Genomic DNA, 15,047 nt, shown 5'->3' on the forward strand with positions numbered 1-15,047 from the left:
TCTATGGCGGCATTGGGAAATACATGAGGACGGCGTTGCAAAGCAGACAGGACTGCTGCAATGATATGGACCGTCTGCCTAGGGACTAGCTGAGCGTTGGCCTCCTCGGCCGCGTATTCGTGATCTCTAGAGTTTTTGCTAGGGCCTTTCGTATCTCGCATGCGCCAATAAAAAGTTACGTACAGCACCGAGGTAAAGACCGTTGGCACCTTATGGTGGACCGTATTGAGCCGGCTCGGGGCGCTCGTAAGCCGCAAAGTCTAAGATACGGCCTTGGCAACGTTCGGTATTGCTTTCCGAATCCTGCTGGTTTTCATGCTAACTAGAATGGATCTCAAAGGTGCGAAGCCAGCTCGTCAATCAAGTAATGTCGTCATGTGAGAGAGTTAATACTTTCAAATACTCTCAACATGTGAAAAAGTAATAGACTGATAGAGCTGATCGTCTGTCGTCATCATCCGAAAGAAAGTGGTGTCATTTGTTGAATTACATGACGATAATGCATATCGTTGCTGTAGTAGGTATAGGACGTGCTCTTGGGAGTGCACAATGCTTTATACCTATTGATTTGAAGAAAAGTTTCGGAAAAGTTGCTAATAGCCCAATTGTGTCTGTGTCGTTCGCATCGGAGTCTTCCCATGCGAATATGAATTCGTCACGGGATGTCTTCAAGGTCTCGTGTTGCAGCCTCTGAAAGGCCTTTTCACCTTCACCATAAAGTATTGGCATGTTCACACATAATAGACCTATGAGGCAATAGGCAATATCCTCGAGCCTCGTAGTTCCTCTTGTGGAGACCCAAGACATCTTCGTGGCGATAGAGGCATCAGTAGGATTCTTCATGTGGCTTACTTTTGTCCTTGTTGGTTTGCAAACTATTTGTTGGAATTGGCCAGATCGGTGAAGCCCAAAAACTGCCAATCTCTATCATAAAATCTGACGGAACGCGGCGCTAAGAGCTCCTACAACGTCCACCCTCTAGTGAACCATCGGCTCGAGGAAATTCCGACTACTTTTTCGGCTGTCGAAGAGACATCAGCAAGTCAGGCGTAGCACACGATGGCTAGTTGGTACCATCGATACATAGAGTTGATCGCCTCTGACAGGTCTGCGCTACTCTTCTTGTCAATGCAACATGTATCAACCCAGACACAATCGTGCTTGTGAGAAGAAGCTTCCTGGCAGAGGTTCCTGATCATGTGACAGCCTGCCTTTCCTTTCAGCCGCGACGATTTAGAAGAGAACATAATGTCCTGGAACGCGACCTCATCCTTGCCCCATGTATGAGACAGGGGAGCGTAAGATGGAGCAACCTCGACACTGATGAATTCTTTTAGCTCATGGGTCGAAGTGTGGAGCAGCCACATATCAAACCAGGCACAGTAGAAAAGATGGGCACTTTTCGGGCATTGGAAGCTTGAATTTTTGGCGTATAAAAAGCCAACCGCTTCGGGCCACAATTGCAATTTTTTGGGAAATGAAGTTGTTCCTGTGCGAACTGACGGCGAGTGACAGCGGGAACCAGCTGCCGATGCGTCGAAATGTGCCGACTAGAGATCCTGAGACAGCGAATGGCTAGTGTCTATACTATGCATTAGGCTCTTGGTCTGCTAGGTCCAGCATACTACTTCCATCTCAAGACAGTTGTCTTAGAAACGAAGGCCATGCCCAATACCATTTCCGGTGAATACTATCGCACCCAGGCTTCTCAATGATTTAATATTTCTGCTGCGACTATACCTAACTTTATAGGGTTTCCATTCAACCCACGCCTCAAGCTCGCTTTGATCATTTTCTTTGTACCTAACCATAGTGCGAGATCGAATGGTCAAGGTGTGCTCATCGATTACTAAGCTAGAGTATTCAACTTGCGAGGATCGTAGCTGCGTCAAAGTTGTCACCTTGCTGTATGACAGAGGCGTGTGGCCGCCTATTTCCTCACTCCCGACCTTAAGAGCCTTCACTTCCGCCAGGGCGACCAAATGAGTTTTGTGAGACTATTTACTTCGCAAGGCTTCTGAAGATCCTGATTCGTTCCGCTGTAATACAATAGCAGTTGGGATGCTTTGTAAAAATACGGCGGCGGCCATGAGATTCTTGAGACCTTCAACAGTACTCCGGTATTGTACCATTTCTAAGTCCATTCTCTCTGTAGCCACCTGAATTTTACGAATCTGTTCGTCAAGCATCATACCGTGTAGACTATCGGTAAGTTTAGTCAGCCGTTTGAGAAAGGTAGTGAACTTGTCGCTATCAAAGGCAAGTCAATCAAGCCTTTTCGGGTGCTTTGCAATGTCCTTTGCCATTGAGACAGTATCCATCAAGCCCTTCAAATTCCCCGAGAGACCCTCCAATTGCTGCTGCGAGCAGTCCGCTAAAGCACGAACGAAAGTCGCCCATTCCATCAGGTCATGAAACAGCTGCAGGCACGCTATTGCCAAAAGAGAATGTGCCGAAAAAGAAACAGTCCATCGTCTCCATTGACGAGAATAGTCCTTGGGATGGCAAGTTCTTGTTGAGCCTCGATGGAGGAGGAGTGCGAGGCCTTTCCTCGCTTCTCTTCTTGCAGATCATCATGCAAGAGGTTGGCCGACTGGAACAAACAAGATTTGAGCATGCAAAAGGTAGCGCATACTCTCCACTCTTCGACGCATCAGCCAGCGAGAGCTCGCCTGGTCTCGACGAAGATAGAAAGCCTTCAGCCAACTACCTTCCTTGCCACTACTTCGACTACATAGCGGGCACGAGTACTGGAGGATTGGTAGCCATAATGCTGGGAAGGCTAAGAATGAGCGTGGACCAATGCATTGATGAATATGTGGAGTTGTCAAAGAGCGTCTTCGAGAAGCCGTCATCTCGAATCCAAAGAGTGTTGCGCAAATACGACAGTGGGAGGAGGACAGAAAGATTGAAGGCTCGGTTTGAAAAACTAGCTTCGCAATTTGACCCCCAGAAACACAACCGCAATTCAGATCAGACCCCGAGAGATGCAGAACGATTGTTTGCTCGATCCGACGCAATAGGGACGATGAAGATTGTCAGTCTCCTTATTTGTTTCGATCATACGACTACCAAAAGACGACTTCACCAAAAATGGCTCGGATAGCAAGAAATCCTTCGGCTCGTGAGAATTTTGCAATTTGGGAAGTTGCACGTGCCACATCGGCTGCTTCGTCATTTTTCAAGCCCATAGCTTTGAAGGACGAGTTGTATTATGATGGTGGGACACTCAACAACCCAACTTTGCAGTTGCTCAACGAGGTCACTCATCTGGGCAAAGGCTCGCGAAAAGTGGTTGATACATTATTGAGTATTGGGAACGGTAATTCAAGAGAAAAGAGAAGAAAATTGTCGGCGCCGAAGAGTGCTCTGCTTGAAGGCCGCACAAGCTACTCCAATTACGTGCACAAGAGGGTCACGATGGAAAGTAAGCTGCAGGGATCGAATTATTATCGGTTAGAAGTCGATGAAATGTTGAGCACCGTACGACTCGATGAATGGAAGCCAAAAGACAGTGGAAAATTCACTCTCGAGAGAATCAAAAAGGCAACATATGAATATTTGCAACAGGCGAACGTCAAGTCGTTGTGTGCGACTCTGGCGGAGCAGCTGGCGGAGAAAAGGATCTTGAGGTCGCAGACCATGCGATGGGAGTGTTTTGCCACTGGCACGCGTTATCGGTGTCCGCTCCCTGAATGCTCAAAGCGACGGGACACCATTTATTTGCACCGAAATGCGCTCAAAGATCATCTGCGCATTGAACATCACATGGCCCCTCCAGATTCAAACCACTACGAGGAAATACAAACTTTGATAGAGAAAGGAAGGACAGACTCTGATTCCAGTAATGATTCTAGCTAGTCCACGAGGCTGGTCGCAAGCTGTAGCTATCAAATGTGATGCAACAATAGAATATTGCTTGACAAGGACATGATGAACGACATGTTGGTGAGATATTTTCCAGAGAGAGATGAGAGTTCTAAGTCAGTCAAGACATCTGAACTCTGGTATCATGAACGACTTTTATTCAAACAGTAGACGACTTAATGACTTTGTCGGGACAACATGACAATCAAAGTATTGTATTACGAAGCAGAGCCAGTATGGCTAATTTTACAATTTTGGGCTCTGCTTTTGTATCAGGAAATACATGTTTGAAGGGCCTGTAATTCAGACAACATATCAAGGCGACACTCCTTTTGACCAGAAGACCTAGGAAATTGCTTGTTCAAAAGTAATATGGAAACCCGACTCAAAAGTCAATTGGCTGAAAGTTGATAAATGAGCTCGAGCAAAGTCACCTGCAAAACCCTTAAGTCATCACATCAAGAAAATTATCCTATCTGTCAGCTCTAACCTTGTCATTATGCGTCGTAATAAAGAATATAAATTTTATCAAAGGAACCCCAAAGAAGCCTTCGTAGACGAGTCACTGTGCCTAAAGGACCAAGGTCTATATTCAGGATGAGAGGCTTTTTGATATCTAGCACGATCCGAATGTGCTGATCCCATCGTGGAAGATCGAAAATTCTGTAATCAGCTTCACACCGGCCGGTTAGATGAATTTTAACAAGTCATTTGAAAAGGCAAGAGATTGGTAGAAGAACGGACCACTTACTTGGTAGTGCGCAAAAGGGGATCTGGAATACGTTTTTGTTTACAAAATTGTACGCTACTACAGGGGTATGTGCAGAGATCTTTTTCGGGGACGGCGTTCTCGGTGTCGCTGGAAGAAACTCAGTCAGGCTTCGACATTTGGAATGACAAAGATTCACCTATGAAAGTTCCACCATTCTCATCTGGTGCAGAGTCATACGTTGATGATTCATCCGTATGTAAGTCGTTTATCTTAGATTCGTCTATCGTTACGTCCTTTGTTTTGGTGTCACGGTCGTCAGTCGCTCTCAGCTCATCTTCGGTCACGTTCTCTTTGATATCCGGGATCTGATTCTCTAGAGTGTTTAATACTGGACGATGGGGTGATTGTGTCCCTTCCTTCCATTGCTTTCTGTCCTCTGCCTTTGGTGTTGACGGTCTCGAATAGCCGAACAACTCATGGCGATGTGTAATCGCAGGTACCTCTGGCACTATGACTGTCTTGGGTGAAATCGCAGGTGGGTACGACCGAGGACGTCTTCGTTTGTGCTGCTGAGTCTCTTGCGACTCTTCGGGTGCTAAAGAGCTTCGCCTTAGTCTTAGTTCCGAGACAGGCTGCTTTTCGTTGGACCGAGCGTCACGACGTTGACGACCAGTCGCCAAATTCTCTCTCTGCTGGGTAGAGGGTTTCCAAATATCATTCGGGCGCCGAGGGTCACAATCTTCGCATTGTTCAGAGCTGATGGATTGAAAAAGCACACATAACTCGTCCGATTTTGGCCGTTTCGGAGGGTCTTCATCTAACATTTTCCGAATGTTGGGAAGGGAAGTAATCAAAGCTCTAGTAGATTCACCTGAATCACCTGATTCATCAAATGATTCGGAGCTCGACTCTAGCAAGGTACCTATGTTGCCGATTTGTGTACTTTGAGAGCTTTTCATGTGGTCTAACCAAGAATAAGCTTTCGGCAAATTCAGATGGTAGGCATCCTCGACTGCGGTATCGTTGACAATGTGAGAACAATGTTTCTGCAGTAGCGTATGATCGTGGTGAAACAACAGAGTAGCCATCTCAAGAAAGACACACCCCAGAGAGAAGACATCGGATTGATCGCCTCTTGGAGTGGGGCGGCTGTTCATCATTTCTGGTGAACCATATTTCTTAGTGAAAGCCCGCTCAGTACTCGTGACGTGGGATTCATTCTTAGTAAATCGCTTAGATATACCAAAATCCGTCAAGATCGCAGACCCCGATCTGTCGATCAATATATTGGCGGGTTTGACGTCTTTGTGGCGTACTCCAGACTCATGTAGATATTTCAAAGCCCCACTAAGACAAACAAAGTAACGACGTAAGTAAGCCTTCTTCTCAGCCAAAGGGACATCTAATGGCCAATAATCTAATTTGCCGCCTTGTGAGGATCTATCGCCCTGCTGGCTGGCAAGGTCTCCCGCAGCGCTGACAGAAGCGGCCGAGGAGCTGGTGCTATCCCATCGACAGAGTATCCGACCATATTCTTGCGCCGGCAAAGGGTCCCCGCGAATATCAACCGAAATGGAGCGCATGAATTGATCTAAATCGCAGCTTGCGACGGGAAAGATCAATATGCAAAGGCGAGCCTGGTATTCATAGGTTCCCAGCAACGCGGCAATGTGGGGATGACGAAGGTCTCTCATATTATTTATCTCCTTGGCGGCCTCTTCTCTGTGTGTTCCTCCTTTGTCTGACCTGGCCTCCTTTACAATGAATGGCAGTGTGAATCTGTATGGGTAGACTGGGTCTATATTGAATTCGTCAATGATAGCCTTTTTACTCGAGATATTGCGCTTGTGGATCAAAGGAACACGATTGACGTGTCGGTGAATATGGCAGTTGTTATCTTTCATCGAGCCCACTTCTGGCGGCCAGTTGAATTCCGCTCCAGATTCTAAGAAGCCTCGCATGACGGAGCGGTGTTTGACTTCAGCCGAGACGACATGGCTGTCTTCCCTTGATGCCTCGATATATGGCTGAGGACTGCTGGCAGGGTCGTCTAGCTGTTCCATAACAGATCAAAAGATTGTGATGGATGGCGAGAGCAATCCATGCATGCCAGGTTTGATTGCTCTATTGAGGATGCGAAGCCTTGCTTTGAATGAAGTATATCAGGACCGTAATATGTCTCAATGCAGTTCGTATGTATATATATATATATATATGTATATTCATATGGTCTTTACCAGCTGACTGCCGGATCTTGTCAGTCTAGAACGCTCAATAGTCAGCGACACTTGCCTCCTAGAGGGTTATAGAGGTAACCGCCTGCGATGCATGATGAACGAGGGTTTCGAGAGATGCGACAAGCTCATGAGTCTATGAACAGTAGATTTTGTGTCACCAGCAGCTTTCAAATGAGTGAAGGATTATGTGTTGTGTGAAGAGGATGTGCGACCGAAAGTCGAGCCTTGCGCTCGACTTGCGACGTCATTTCCCATTTGTCGTCCGCAGTCCGCTGAGCGCCTAGTACCCAGCCCTTCACGAAAGTCTCTAGTAGGACCCATTCGCTTCTACATCAATCTCATAAGCTCCAGTATATGAAGAAAAGCATGTGCGAGTTGATTGAAAGTTGGAGTGATGCTGTCTATTCCCAGCGCAATTGACCTCGATTGATCATACGCGCGGCACCTCGTTCAAGGAGCTTTTGACTTTGGACCAGCGCAGGTACCAGCTGTCATCAAGCCTCCCGTCCAGAAGGTCTTGCACTGGGCGGTGACGGTGCGAAACCGCCCAGAGTCTAAAGCCGGATTGTCTTACAAGGATCAGATTGCATCAGAATGGAGGGGGTTCAGACGGCAGTGAAGTCATTACAAGGCACGAGCAGGACCCATTCATCCAAGCTGGAAAACGCGGGCGCCTGCATCGAATCTTAAGTCTCTGCTAAAGCAAGACATTGCGGGTCCCTGCTTTACAGTTCTATACCCTCGTACGGAACAGACATTGCAGTGCATATAGATCATCAATGGGCAAGCAGCCTTCGTCTGACAAGTGCATCAAGGCCAAATGCCACAGTACTGTGAGTAGAATTATGCAATAAAAGAACACCCTTGGCTCTAGCATATTTGGCCCACGATCAGCTAATCGCCGTCAGACGATGCTCGAGGCTGAAAAGAAGTCGCTGCCTTGTAATACCCGGACTTCGCTCTGTTGGATTAGGAAAGCTGCTTAGTCGACGTTGTTAGCAGTGAATGATATGCAGCTTTACCCAGGCTTTTCAGCCCAAAGTTAAGACTGATCATTGGTCTGCCAGCCAAAGCGAAATCCTTGAACCAAGGATGAGGTCCAGCAAGAGCGAAGAACACCTCAGTTCAGCACAGTTTCATGAATTTCGAAGGCTTCTCTTCAGATCATGTACTGTGCCGTAGGTACTTGATATATTCCCATAGTAATACAGGGTCGCTACCAGCGACTAGGCAAATGTTCCGGACTTCGAAAGGGTTTTTTTCTGCGTATGGACTATTATATTACAGTCTTTTGGGTAATAAAAGCTAGTTCAGTATTCTATGCGGAAGCCGTCCGCTTCGCAATGACGTATGTAAACACGCTTGTCGGCACTCCTCGGTTGAGCGCTTTCGACATGAATCGAGAGTGCGAAGCTTTTGCATATGCATGATGCTATTTAACGAAACTCTACCACAGGGAAATTCGACTGACAATGTCCATGTGATCGCAAGTTCTCAGAACGACCGGCGGTCTGAGGATGATATCCAGTCGTAATCAACACAAGAATAAAGACATTGCAAGTTCTGATAAGAGAACCTGGCCGTGGCACTGAAACTGAAGTGTAATACCATGTCATCCCTCGATAGTACTGCTCCCTTTGCCCATTCTCCAGTACCTCCCACATCTCAACCGACTGGCGTACACGCCCAAGATACCGCTTCCTACCCTGGCGTCGCCCCCCGCCAAGTTGTGCGGAAGGAAGATGGCACAGAAGTCGAGCTCGTGACATTTCCACCAGGTGACGAAAGCAACCCCAGAAATTGGCCATTGTGGCGAAAATGGTCCATTGTTGCTGTCATCATTCCAATCGATCTCACAGTCTCATGGGGTGCCTCGGGCTTCTCGCCAGGCGTAGAGAAGTTCGAGAAGGATTTCGGTGTCGGCAGTGAGATAGGAACGTTGGGACTGAGTATTTACGTGCTTGGACTGGCCTTTGGACCAATGACACTCGCACCGCTTTCGGAGTACTACGGCCGAAGTCCCATCTATATACTCTCTTATGGAGTGTTTCTTTTCATGCTGGTGGGTACTGCATTGGTAGATAATCTTGGAGGTTTCTTAGCATTGCGAATACTATCTGGCTTGTTCTCGAGTGTCACCATTGCTAACTTTGGGGGAACCATCGCGGATCTTTTTGAGCCACACGAGACGGGAATACCAATGAGCTTCTTCCTTTGGGCTGCAACATTTGGAAGTCCATCGGGCTACTTTCTGTTCTCTTGGATTGCTCAGTACAAGCCTTGGCGAGACATATTCTGGGCTCTACTAGGCATCTGTGGCGGATTCTGGTTGATCATGACTATCACCCTCAAGGAGACACGCCACAGCATCATATTGATCAGACGGGCAGCAAAGGAGCGGAAGGAGCGAGGCACTCATGCCATCGAAGTCCCGGATTCGATGAAGCAGCGCGGTGTCAAACAATTGTTCCAAGTAGCACTATCAAGGCCATTCCGTTTCCTTTTTACTGAAGCGATCATTGTCTTTGGGGCGCTTTACAACGGTTACTTGTACGGTCTAAGCTTCTTATTCAACACTGCGTTCCCTATTGTGTTTGGCCCGGCAGGACATGGGTTCAAGATCAGCAAAATTGGAATGTCATTTCTTGGCATCATGGTAGGCATCAGCATTGGGCCTATCACAAACCTTTGGCAGGAGCGATACTACCAGAAACGCATTGCAAGGAAGGGTAGCAAGGACGAACCAGAAGCTCGAGTGCAAATGTCACAACTAGCCGGCATCACATTTCCTATATCCCTGTTTTGGTTTGCTTGGACGTCGTTCACCAGCGTCCACTGGATCGTACCCATCATCGCCTCGGCTTTATGGGGCTGGTCCTTCTACACTTTGATCTTGATGACGTACATGTATACAGAAGACTCCTATAAAGTCTTCTCCGCTTCTGCTTTGGCTGGCTTGGGGTTGGTGCGTAATGTTGCTGGAGCGGGCTTTCCGCTTTTTGGCAAACAAATGTTTCAAAACTTGGGCAATCAATGGGCTGCCTCAACTCTGGCATTTCTAGCTTTATTGATGATTCCGATACCGTTCATACTCGCCCACAAGGGCAGAAGCTTGAGACTGCGAAGTCCATGGGCGAGGCAACATATGGACGATCTGACGGAAGAAGAGGAAGAAGCTGATAAGGATTTGAGTCAAGAGGCATGAGGCAGTTCTAGCTTTTTTATGAGAACTAATTGATGACCATTTTCTCAATATCCTGGTATTCGTCCGACAAAAGCTTTTCACATTGGCCCCAACCAAAGATGAGAGGTCATTAGAAGTCTGGCATGATCCGAGCATCGTGTTTCCTCGTGCATTTATATATTGATTCAGCCAGTAATTTGAAGAAAAGGGGTCTCATGGCTTCCGTGGTTACGGACCAGTGAAACCGCTATTAATGTATTGTATGTAATTTAAGTCACCCAAACAATGTCAATCACAAGTCACCACAAAAGTTATCGAAAAGAGCCGCTCACAATGATAAAGGACTGGGTCGCAATTGTATGCTTGGGTTGGTATCTCTTCATTTTAGTTGTCATCGCCATTGGCGTCTCTCAAATGTACACTAACCCCATACTCTAGCATCCACCAGCGACGATGGCTGACAGACGGGCAGAAGACGCTACCATGCTTCTTCACCTAGGGCTGCCGTCTCGGTGTCTGCATTCGCTTCTAAATGCCCTGATATCACCATCATAAGGCCGATCCAAGGAGACGAGCCCTACCTTTACGAATGCCTAGCCGCGACGTTCCGGCAAAAATACCCTAATGACAAAATCACGACCTACCTCTGTATACCAAGTCGCAATGACCCGGCATTGCCAACCCTTGAGCGACTTCTCGCAAACTTTCCTTCCCACAACGCGATCATCACAATCGAAGATGAGGATTCAAGACTCTCAGGCCGCAATGGTAACGCCAACAACCTTGGGCCTAACCCCAAAATACGCAACATGAGTCGCGCGTACAGAGAAGGAGAAGGCGACATCGTCTGGATCATAGACTGCAACGTCTGGGTCGGCCCAGACGTCGCCAGTCGAATGGTTGACCTCCTCTGCGGCTACGCCCCCTCCACCCCCAACGATTCAAACCCCCAACCACGAAAATACAAATTCGTCCACCAACTCCCTCTCGTCATCGACACCCCAACACATTCCACAACACAAGCCGAGCTTCCGACCCTTACTAACCTCGGTGGCCTCCTCGAAGAAACCTTCTTAAGCACCTCTCACGCAAAATTCTATACCGCGATAAACACCGTCGCCATCGCACCCTGCATCGTAGGGAAAAGCAACATGTTCCGACGCTCGCACCTCAACGCCTTAACCTCCAGCCCCTCCGCCGCGAAAACCACAACAGCCAGTGTGCCTCAAGCTCAGCTCGCACAACTGGGGATCGACTACTTCTCCTCGAACATCTGCGAAGACCACCTCATCGGCGACTTACTCTGGAAGAATCCGGTCCCGGATTCCGTGCTCGCGTACGTCGCGGAGGCAGAAGATGAGGGCCGGGAACGAATGGGCGGGAATTGGGGAAACCATGTGCTGCTGCCGCCGCATCCGACGAATATAGCTGTGCAGCCGACGGCGGGACAGATGAGTTTGCAGTCGTACCTTTCGCGGCGGGTGCGATGGCTGAGGGTGAGGAAGTTTACGGTCACGCTTGCTACGCTGGTGGAGCCTGGAACTGAGAGCGTTTTGTGCTCGCTGTATGGGGCTTATGGTTTCACTAGCCTTGGTTATCTCCGCGATAGGGGTGTGCCGCACACGTGGTCTGCATTCTGGCTGTTCTGGGTTATCAGTATGGGGGCATGGTGTGCGATCGACTGGTGGGTGTATGGGATGCTGCAATCTGTATCGTCGAGGGAGGGCGAGAGGGCGCCGTTCGCAGATGTAATTGGGGGAAAGAGAAAGTTGAGATGGTCTATCGGATGGTTGGGGAGGGAAGTTTTGGCGTTCCCAATCTGGGCGTGGGCTTTCTTTGGAGGGGTAAGTGTTGTGTGGAGGGGACGGAGATTCAGGGTCGGTGTTGATATGAGAGTGAGAGAAATTGTTGAGGGAGAAAAAGATGTTTCGTTGGAGGAGAAGGGAAAGAGCAAAGTTTTATGACAATCGCTTTGTGCCATATAGAGCGGTCTACAGCAAGAAGCATAGGATTATGCACTGGAACATCAAAAACAAGTGCCTAATGAGTAGCTAATCTGGTAAGTATATTGTAATATAGCTCTAGCTACATGCCGAATATTTTACAAGACACTCCAAATTAGCTTTGCAGTTAGCACATCACAAGATAGTCTGTATATCGACCTCTGAATCGTGGAAGCATGGCTACTCGTAGAAAATGCTTCTCCGTTCGAGCAAAGCATTGGCTGTAAAGCAACTCCGGTCATAACACTTGCTTTTATAGCCTTGACAAGAAACCTCCCACAATGTTGACTTGGCATAAAATGCGCTCACAGAAGCAAGAGATGATACTGATATACATGTAAGCCGAAAATGTGGTATCGAAGTCTCCGATTGATTAATTGTTCCTTCAGACAACACCTTTGAAGGTGTCGGCATCCTCACAACAATCTCACTCTACCGGCTTCAGGACCCACTTCCTGTCCGCCAATTTGCTGCCTACTCTCTCGGCGATGGCATCAAGGGTGTCTTTGATGACATCCTTGCTCTGTTTGGGAAATTTCTTTTTAAGCTGCTCAACCAGCCCCAATTTCGTTAGATCACTGCCAGTGACGGCGGATCTGAAATCGTCCATGAGCTCATTAGGTACCAATCGTTTGGGTATCTTAACGCTAGTATGAGTGGTAGTAGATTTGTTCATGGACTGTCCAGTGATGGGATTGAGAGGAACACGGGGTGGTTGCATTACTGTTGATCTATCGCTTGTCGTAGATGATACTGGTTTGCTTGGCGTAGGTTGTTGCCAGTAGGCAGTAGAATAAGGATCAATAGGAAATCGTGGTTCTTCTGTAGTACGCGTCAGTCAGGCTTTTCATTCTTCAAAGACAGCGAACCAACCTGTAAGCATGTCCATCCTGTAATGCGAGAGGTCAGGTCCGTCGACTCTCTCGATCCAGCACAAGCCAGTAGACAAAGGTTCGAGAGCACCAAGCAAAGGTCGACGTTTTGCGTTCTTCCCATCCACGGTGTCCTCGTCATCAAGAAAGCCTTCCATATCACCGTCATCTTCATCGTCTGGCTCTTCTTCACCTTCAGACATGAGATCCTCGCCTTCACCTGGGTCCTCCCATTCAGCTTCGGAATCATAATCGTAGTTGACTTTCGGAAGATTTCGTGAGCAAGGCTTTCTTGACAATTTGGTCGCGGTTGGCGTTTCTATGATTCTGGAGAATGTGCCAATGTAAGGAGGCCTCACATCCTCCTTGAACTTGAGATACTTGATAGGAATAGAATCGAGTGCATCCGCTGGCTTTGAAATAGCATGACCTTTTTCACTTAAAATAATTGGGTTCTGAGCACCGCCTTCGATGTTTGCCACAATTTGCTTCACGCTTGGTCTTAGCTTATGGCATTCGTGCTTTCTTTGAGGCGGCAAGCTCAAGGAATCCCTGAGTCGAAGCCCCTTTAAAGTCTCAGTTGATTCCTTAGACGATGTGAAAGAAGCATCCAGATTTCTTTGTACAAAGGCCAAGGCCTCTTCGTCCCTTGAGAAACGGTTGCACGGGGCAAGACACACGTTTGCATGCACAAAGAATGGCGGAAATGCCTGCTCAAAATCTGAAGCCTGGGACTTTCTCGGTGTCGAATTGGGAGGATTTTCCCCTACGGTAGAATTACGGCGACTGGAGGACTGCGATTGGGCGTCGGGTGCAGGAGAAGCTGTGGAACTTCGTGTACCTGATGATTGGCCGAAGAAAGCATTCAACTTTAGTTGAGCCTACAGCTCATCATCAGTACCTTGATGACCCCATAGGATATTAGGGGCGAAATCTTACCCTCTCTTTCTTGTTCTTTTCTTCCTCCTTCTTCTGCCTCTCTTCCTCCTTCTTGGCTTTCTCTTCCTCTTTTAGCCGTTCGCGCTCTTCCTTCGCTTTCTGTCGCGCTTCATCTTTTGATTTTCGCTCCTCGGCTTTGTGAGCCTTCTCGGCGTCCTTTTCGGCTTTCTCATGTTCTTTTCGTACCCGATCCTCCTCCTTCTTTGCACGCTCTTCCGCTTTCTGTTGTTCCTTAAACTTCCGTTCTATTTCCCTTACTTCTTTCTCTGCAGACGTCAACTTGGCTTTCTTGGTGGGTTTCTCCTGCGTGTTGGTAGAGGCATTGGGGAGGAGAGTTGATGAGGCTTGAGGCGATGGATTTGAGAATTGCTCACTGGTCCCTGTAGTAGGGTGATGCTGTGACTGTAATGGTTGCTGTAGTGAGGTATGTGATATGAATTGGGTGGGTTCGCTCGTCGCCAGAGGCTCTAAAGCAGCATCGTCGTAGCTCCGCTTCAGCGACGTAGGCGACGACATTGGCAAGATGAGAGTGCTCATGATGTAACAGGCACAAGAGCCATTGGTCTGGTCGGGCTATTCTGTTGATCAGTATTACTTTGCACCCAGTGGAACCTGTATGACTGAGCACAGCTGTCATTGGTGTCAATAGGAAGTCGCGTCCTGTAGGGCTTGGGCTAGCGCGTTTTTCAATACGTAGTCTTGGTAGGGCTACTTTAGCCCGGTCTTAATGGAATTCTCCCCTTTTTGGGACAAGACGGGAGTTCTTAGCACGCCAAGGTTGCCAAGAACTTGCACACCCGACTCCACAGTAAGTTTGAAGTCGAAATTCCTCTGCGCAGCGACAAGAAGCTCTCACGCCCGCAAAGTACGCTTTACCGCCATTTTCCTAGTCTAACGTCCCATGCACTGATAATTGGCTATAGCATGCATCTCATGTACACCCTAGATGCCAAGGGCACCCGGATCTATACCCTAAAAAAGGTCCAGGCGGGCGAAGTTACAAAGTCAGCGCATCCAGCGCGGTTCTCGCCTGACGATAGATACTCGAGGTATGTTCTGTCTGCCCCTCGGTGTAAAGAAAAAGGGTAAAAGGCCACGCCCAGCGAGTTTCAAGAAGAGTTTGGGGGCCGGTGGTTAAAATAGTGGGAGGCTGGGGGAAAGACAGATGAGACTGGTGTTAATTTGTCAGGCTCTTGCTGACAACTGCGTCCGAATTTAGGCATCGTGTCACGC

General features: G+C 48.0%; 5 protein-coding genes across 5 annotated transcripts; 3 read left to right on the plus strand and 2 right to left on the minus strand.

The window, feature by feature from the left end:
* Nucleotides 1-1,541: 1,541 nt before the first annotated feature.
* Nucleotides 1,542-3,861, plus strand: KY384_005206 (uncharacterized protein; the record flags this gene model as incomplete). Its single annotated transcript, XM_044813707.1, has 4 exons — nucleotides 1,542-1,580; nucleotides 2,156-2,208; nucleotides 2,260-3,037; nucleotides 3,079-3,861. The coding sequence occupies 4 exons, from the start codon at nucleotides 1,542-1,544 to the stop codon at nucleotides 3,859-3,861; spliced, it is 1,653 nt and encodes a 550-aa protein (XP_044669008.1).
* Nucleotides 3,862-4,737: 876 nt separating this feature from the next.
* KY384_005207 (uncharacterized protein) lies at nucleotides 4,738-6,642 on the minus strand (the record flags this gene model as incomplete). Its single annotated transcript, XM_044813708.1, has 1 exon — nucleotides 4,738-6,642. One exon carries the CDS (start codon nucleotides 6,640-6,642, stop codon nucleotides 4,738-4,740), a length of 1,905 nt encoding a protein of 634 aa, XP_044669009.1.
* Nucleotides 6,643-8,425: 1,783 nt separating this feature from the next.
* Nucleotides 8,426-10,021, plus strand: KY384_005208 (uncharacterized protein; the record flags this gene model as incomplete). Its single annotated transcript, XM_044813709.1, has 1 exon — nucleotides 8,426-10,021. The coding sequence occupies one exon, from the start codon at nucleotides 8,426-8,428 to the stop codon at nucleotides 10,019-10,021; it is 1,596 nt and encodes a 531-aa protein (XP_044669010.1).
* Nucleotides 10,022-10,453: 432 nt separating this feature from the next.
* Nucleotides 10,454-11,964, plus strand: KY384_005209 (uncharacterized protein; the record flags this gene model as incomplete). The annotated part of the gene is made up of 2 exons (XM_044813710.1): nucleotides 10,454-10,506; nucleotides 10,557-11,964. The coding sequence occupies 2 exons, from the start codon at nucleotides 10,454-10,456 to the stop codon at nucleotides 11,962-11,964; spliced, it is 1,461 nt and encodes a 486-aa protein (XP_044669011.1).
* Nucleotides 11,965-12,430: 466 nt separating this feature from the next.
* KY384_005210 (uncharacterized protein) lies at nucleotides 12,431-14,351 on the minus strand (the record flags this gene model as incomplete). Its single annotated transcript, XM_044813711.1, has 3 exons — nucleotides 12,431-12,825; nucleotides 12,877-13,756; nucleotides 13,815-14,351. The coding sequence occupies 3 exons, from the start codon at nucleotides 14,349-14,351 to the stop codon at nucleotides 12,431-12,433; spliced, it is 1,812 nt and encodes a 603-aa protein (XP_044669012.1).
* Between the last annotated feature and the right edge of the window lie 696 nt (nucleotides 14,352-15,047).

Source organism: Bacidia gigantensis (genome assembly GCF_019456465.1).
Source record: "Bacidia gigantensis strain McMullin 20006 chromosome Unknown contig_245, whole genome shotgun sequence".
NCBI classification, from domain to species: Eukaryota; Fungi; Ascomycota; class Lecanoromycetes; order Lecanorales; family Ramalinaceae; genus Bacidia; species Bacidia gigantensis.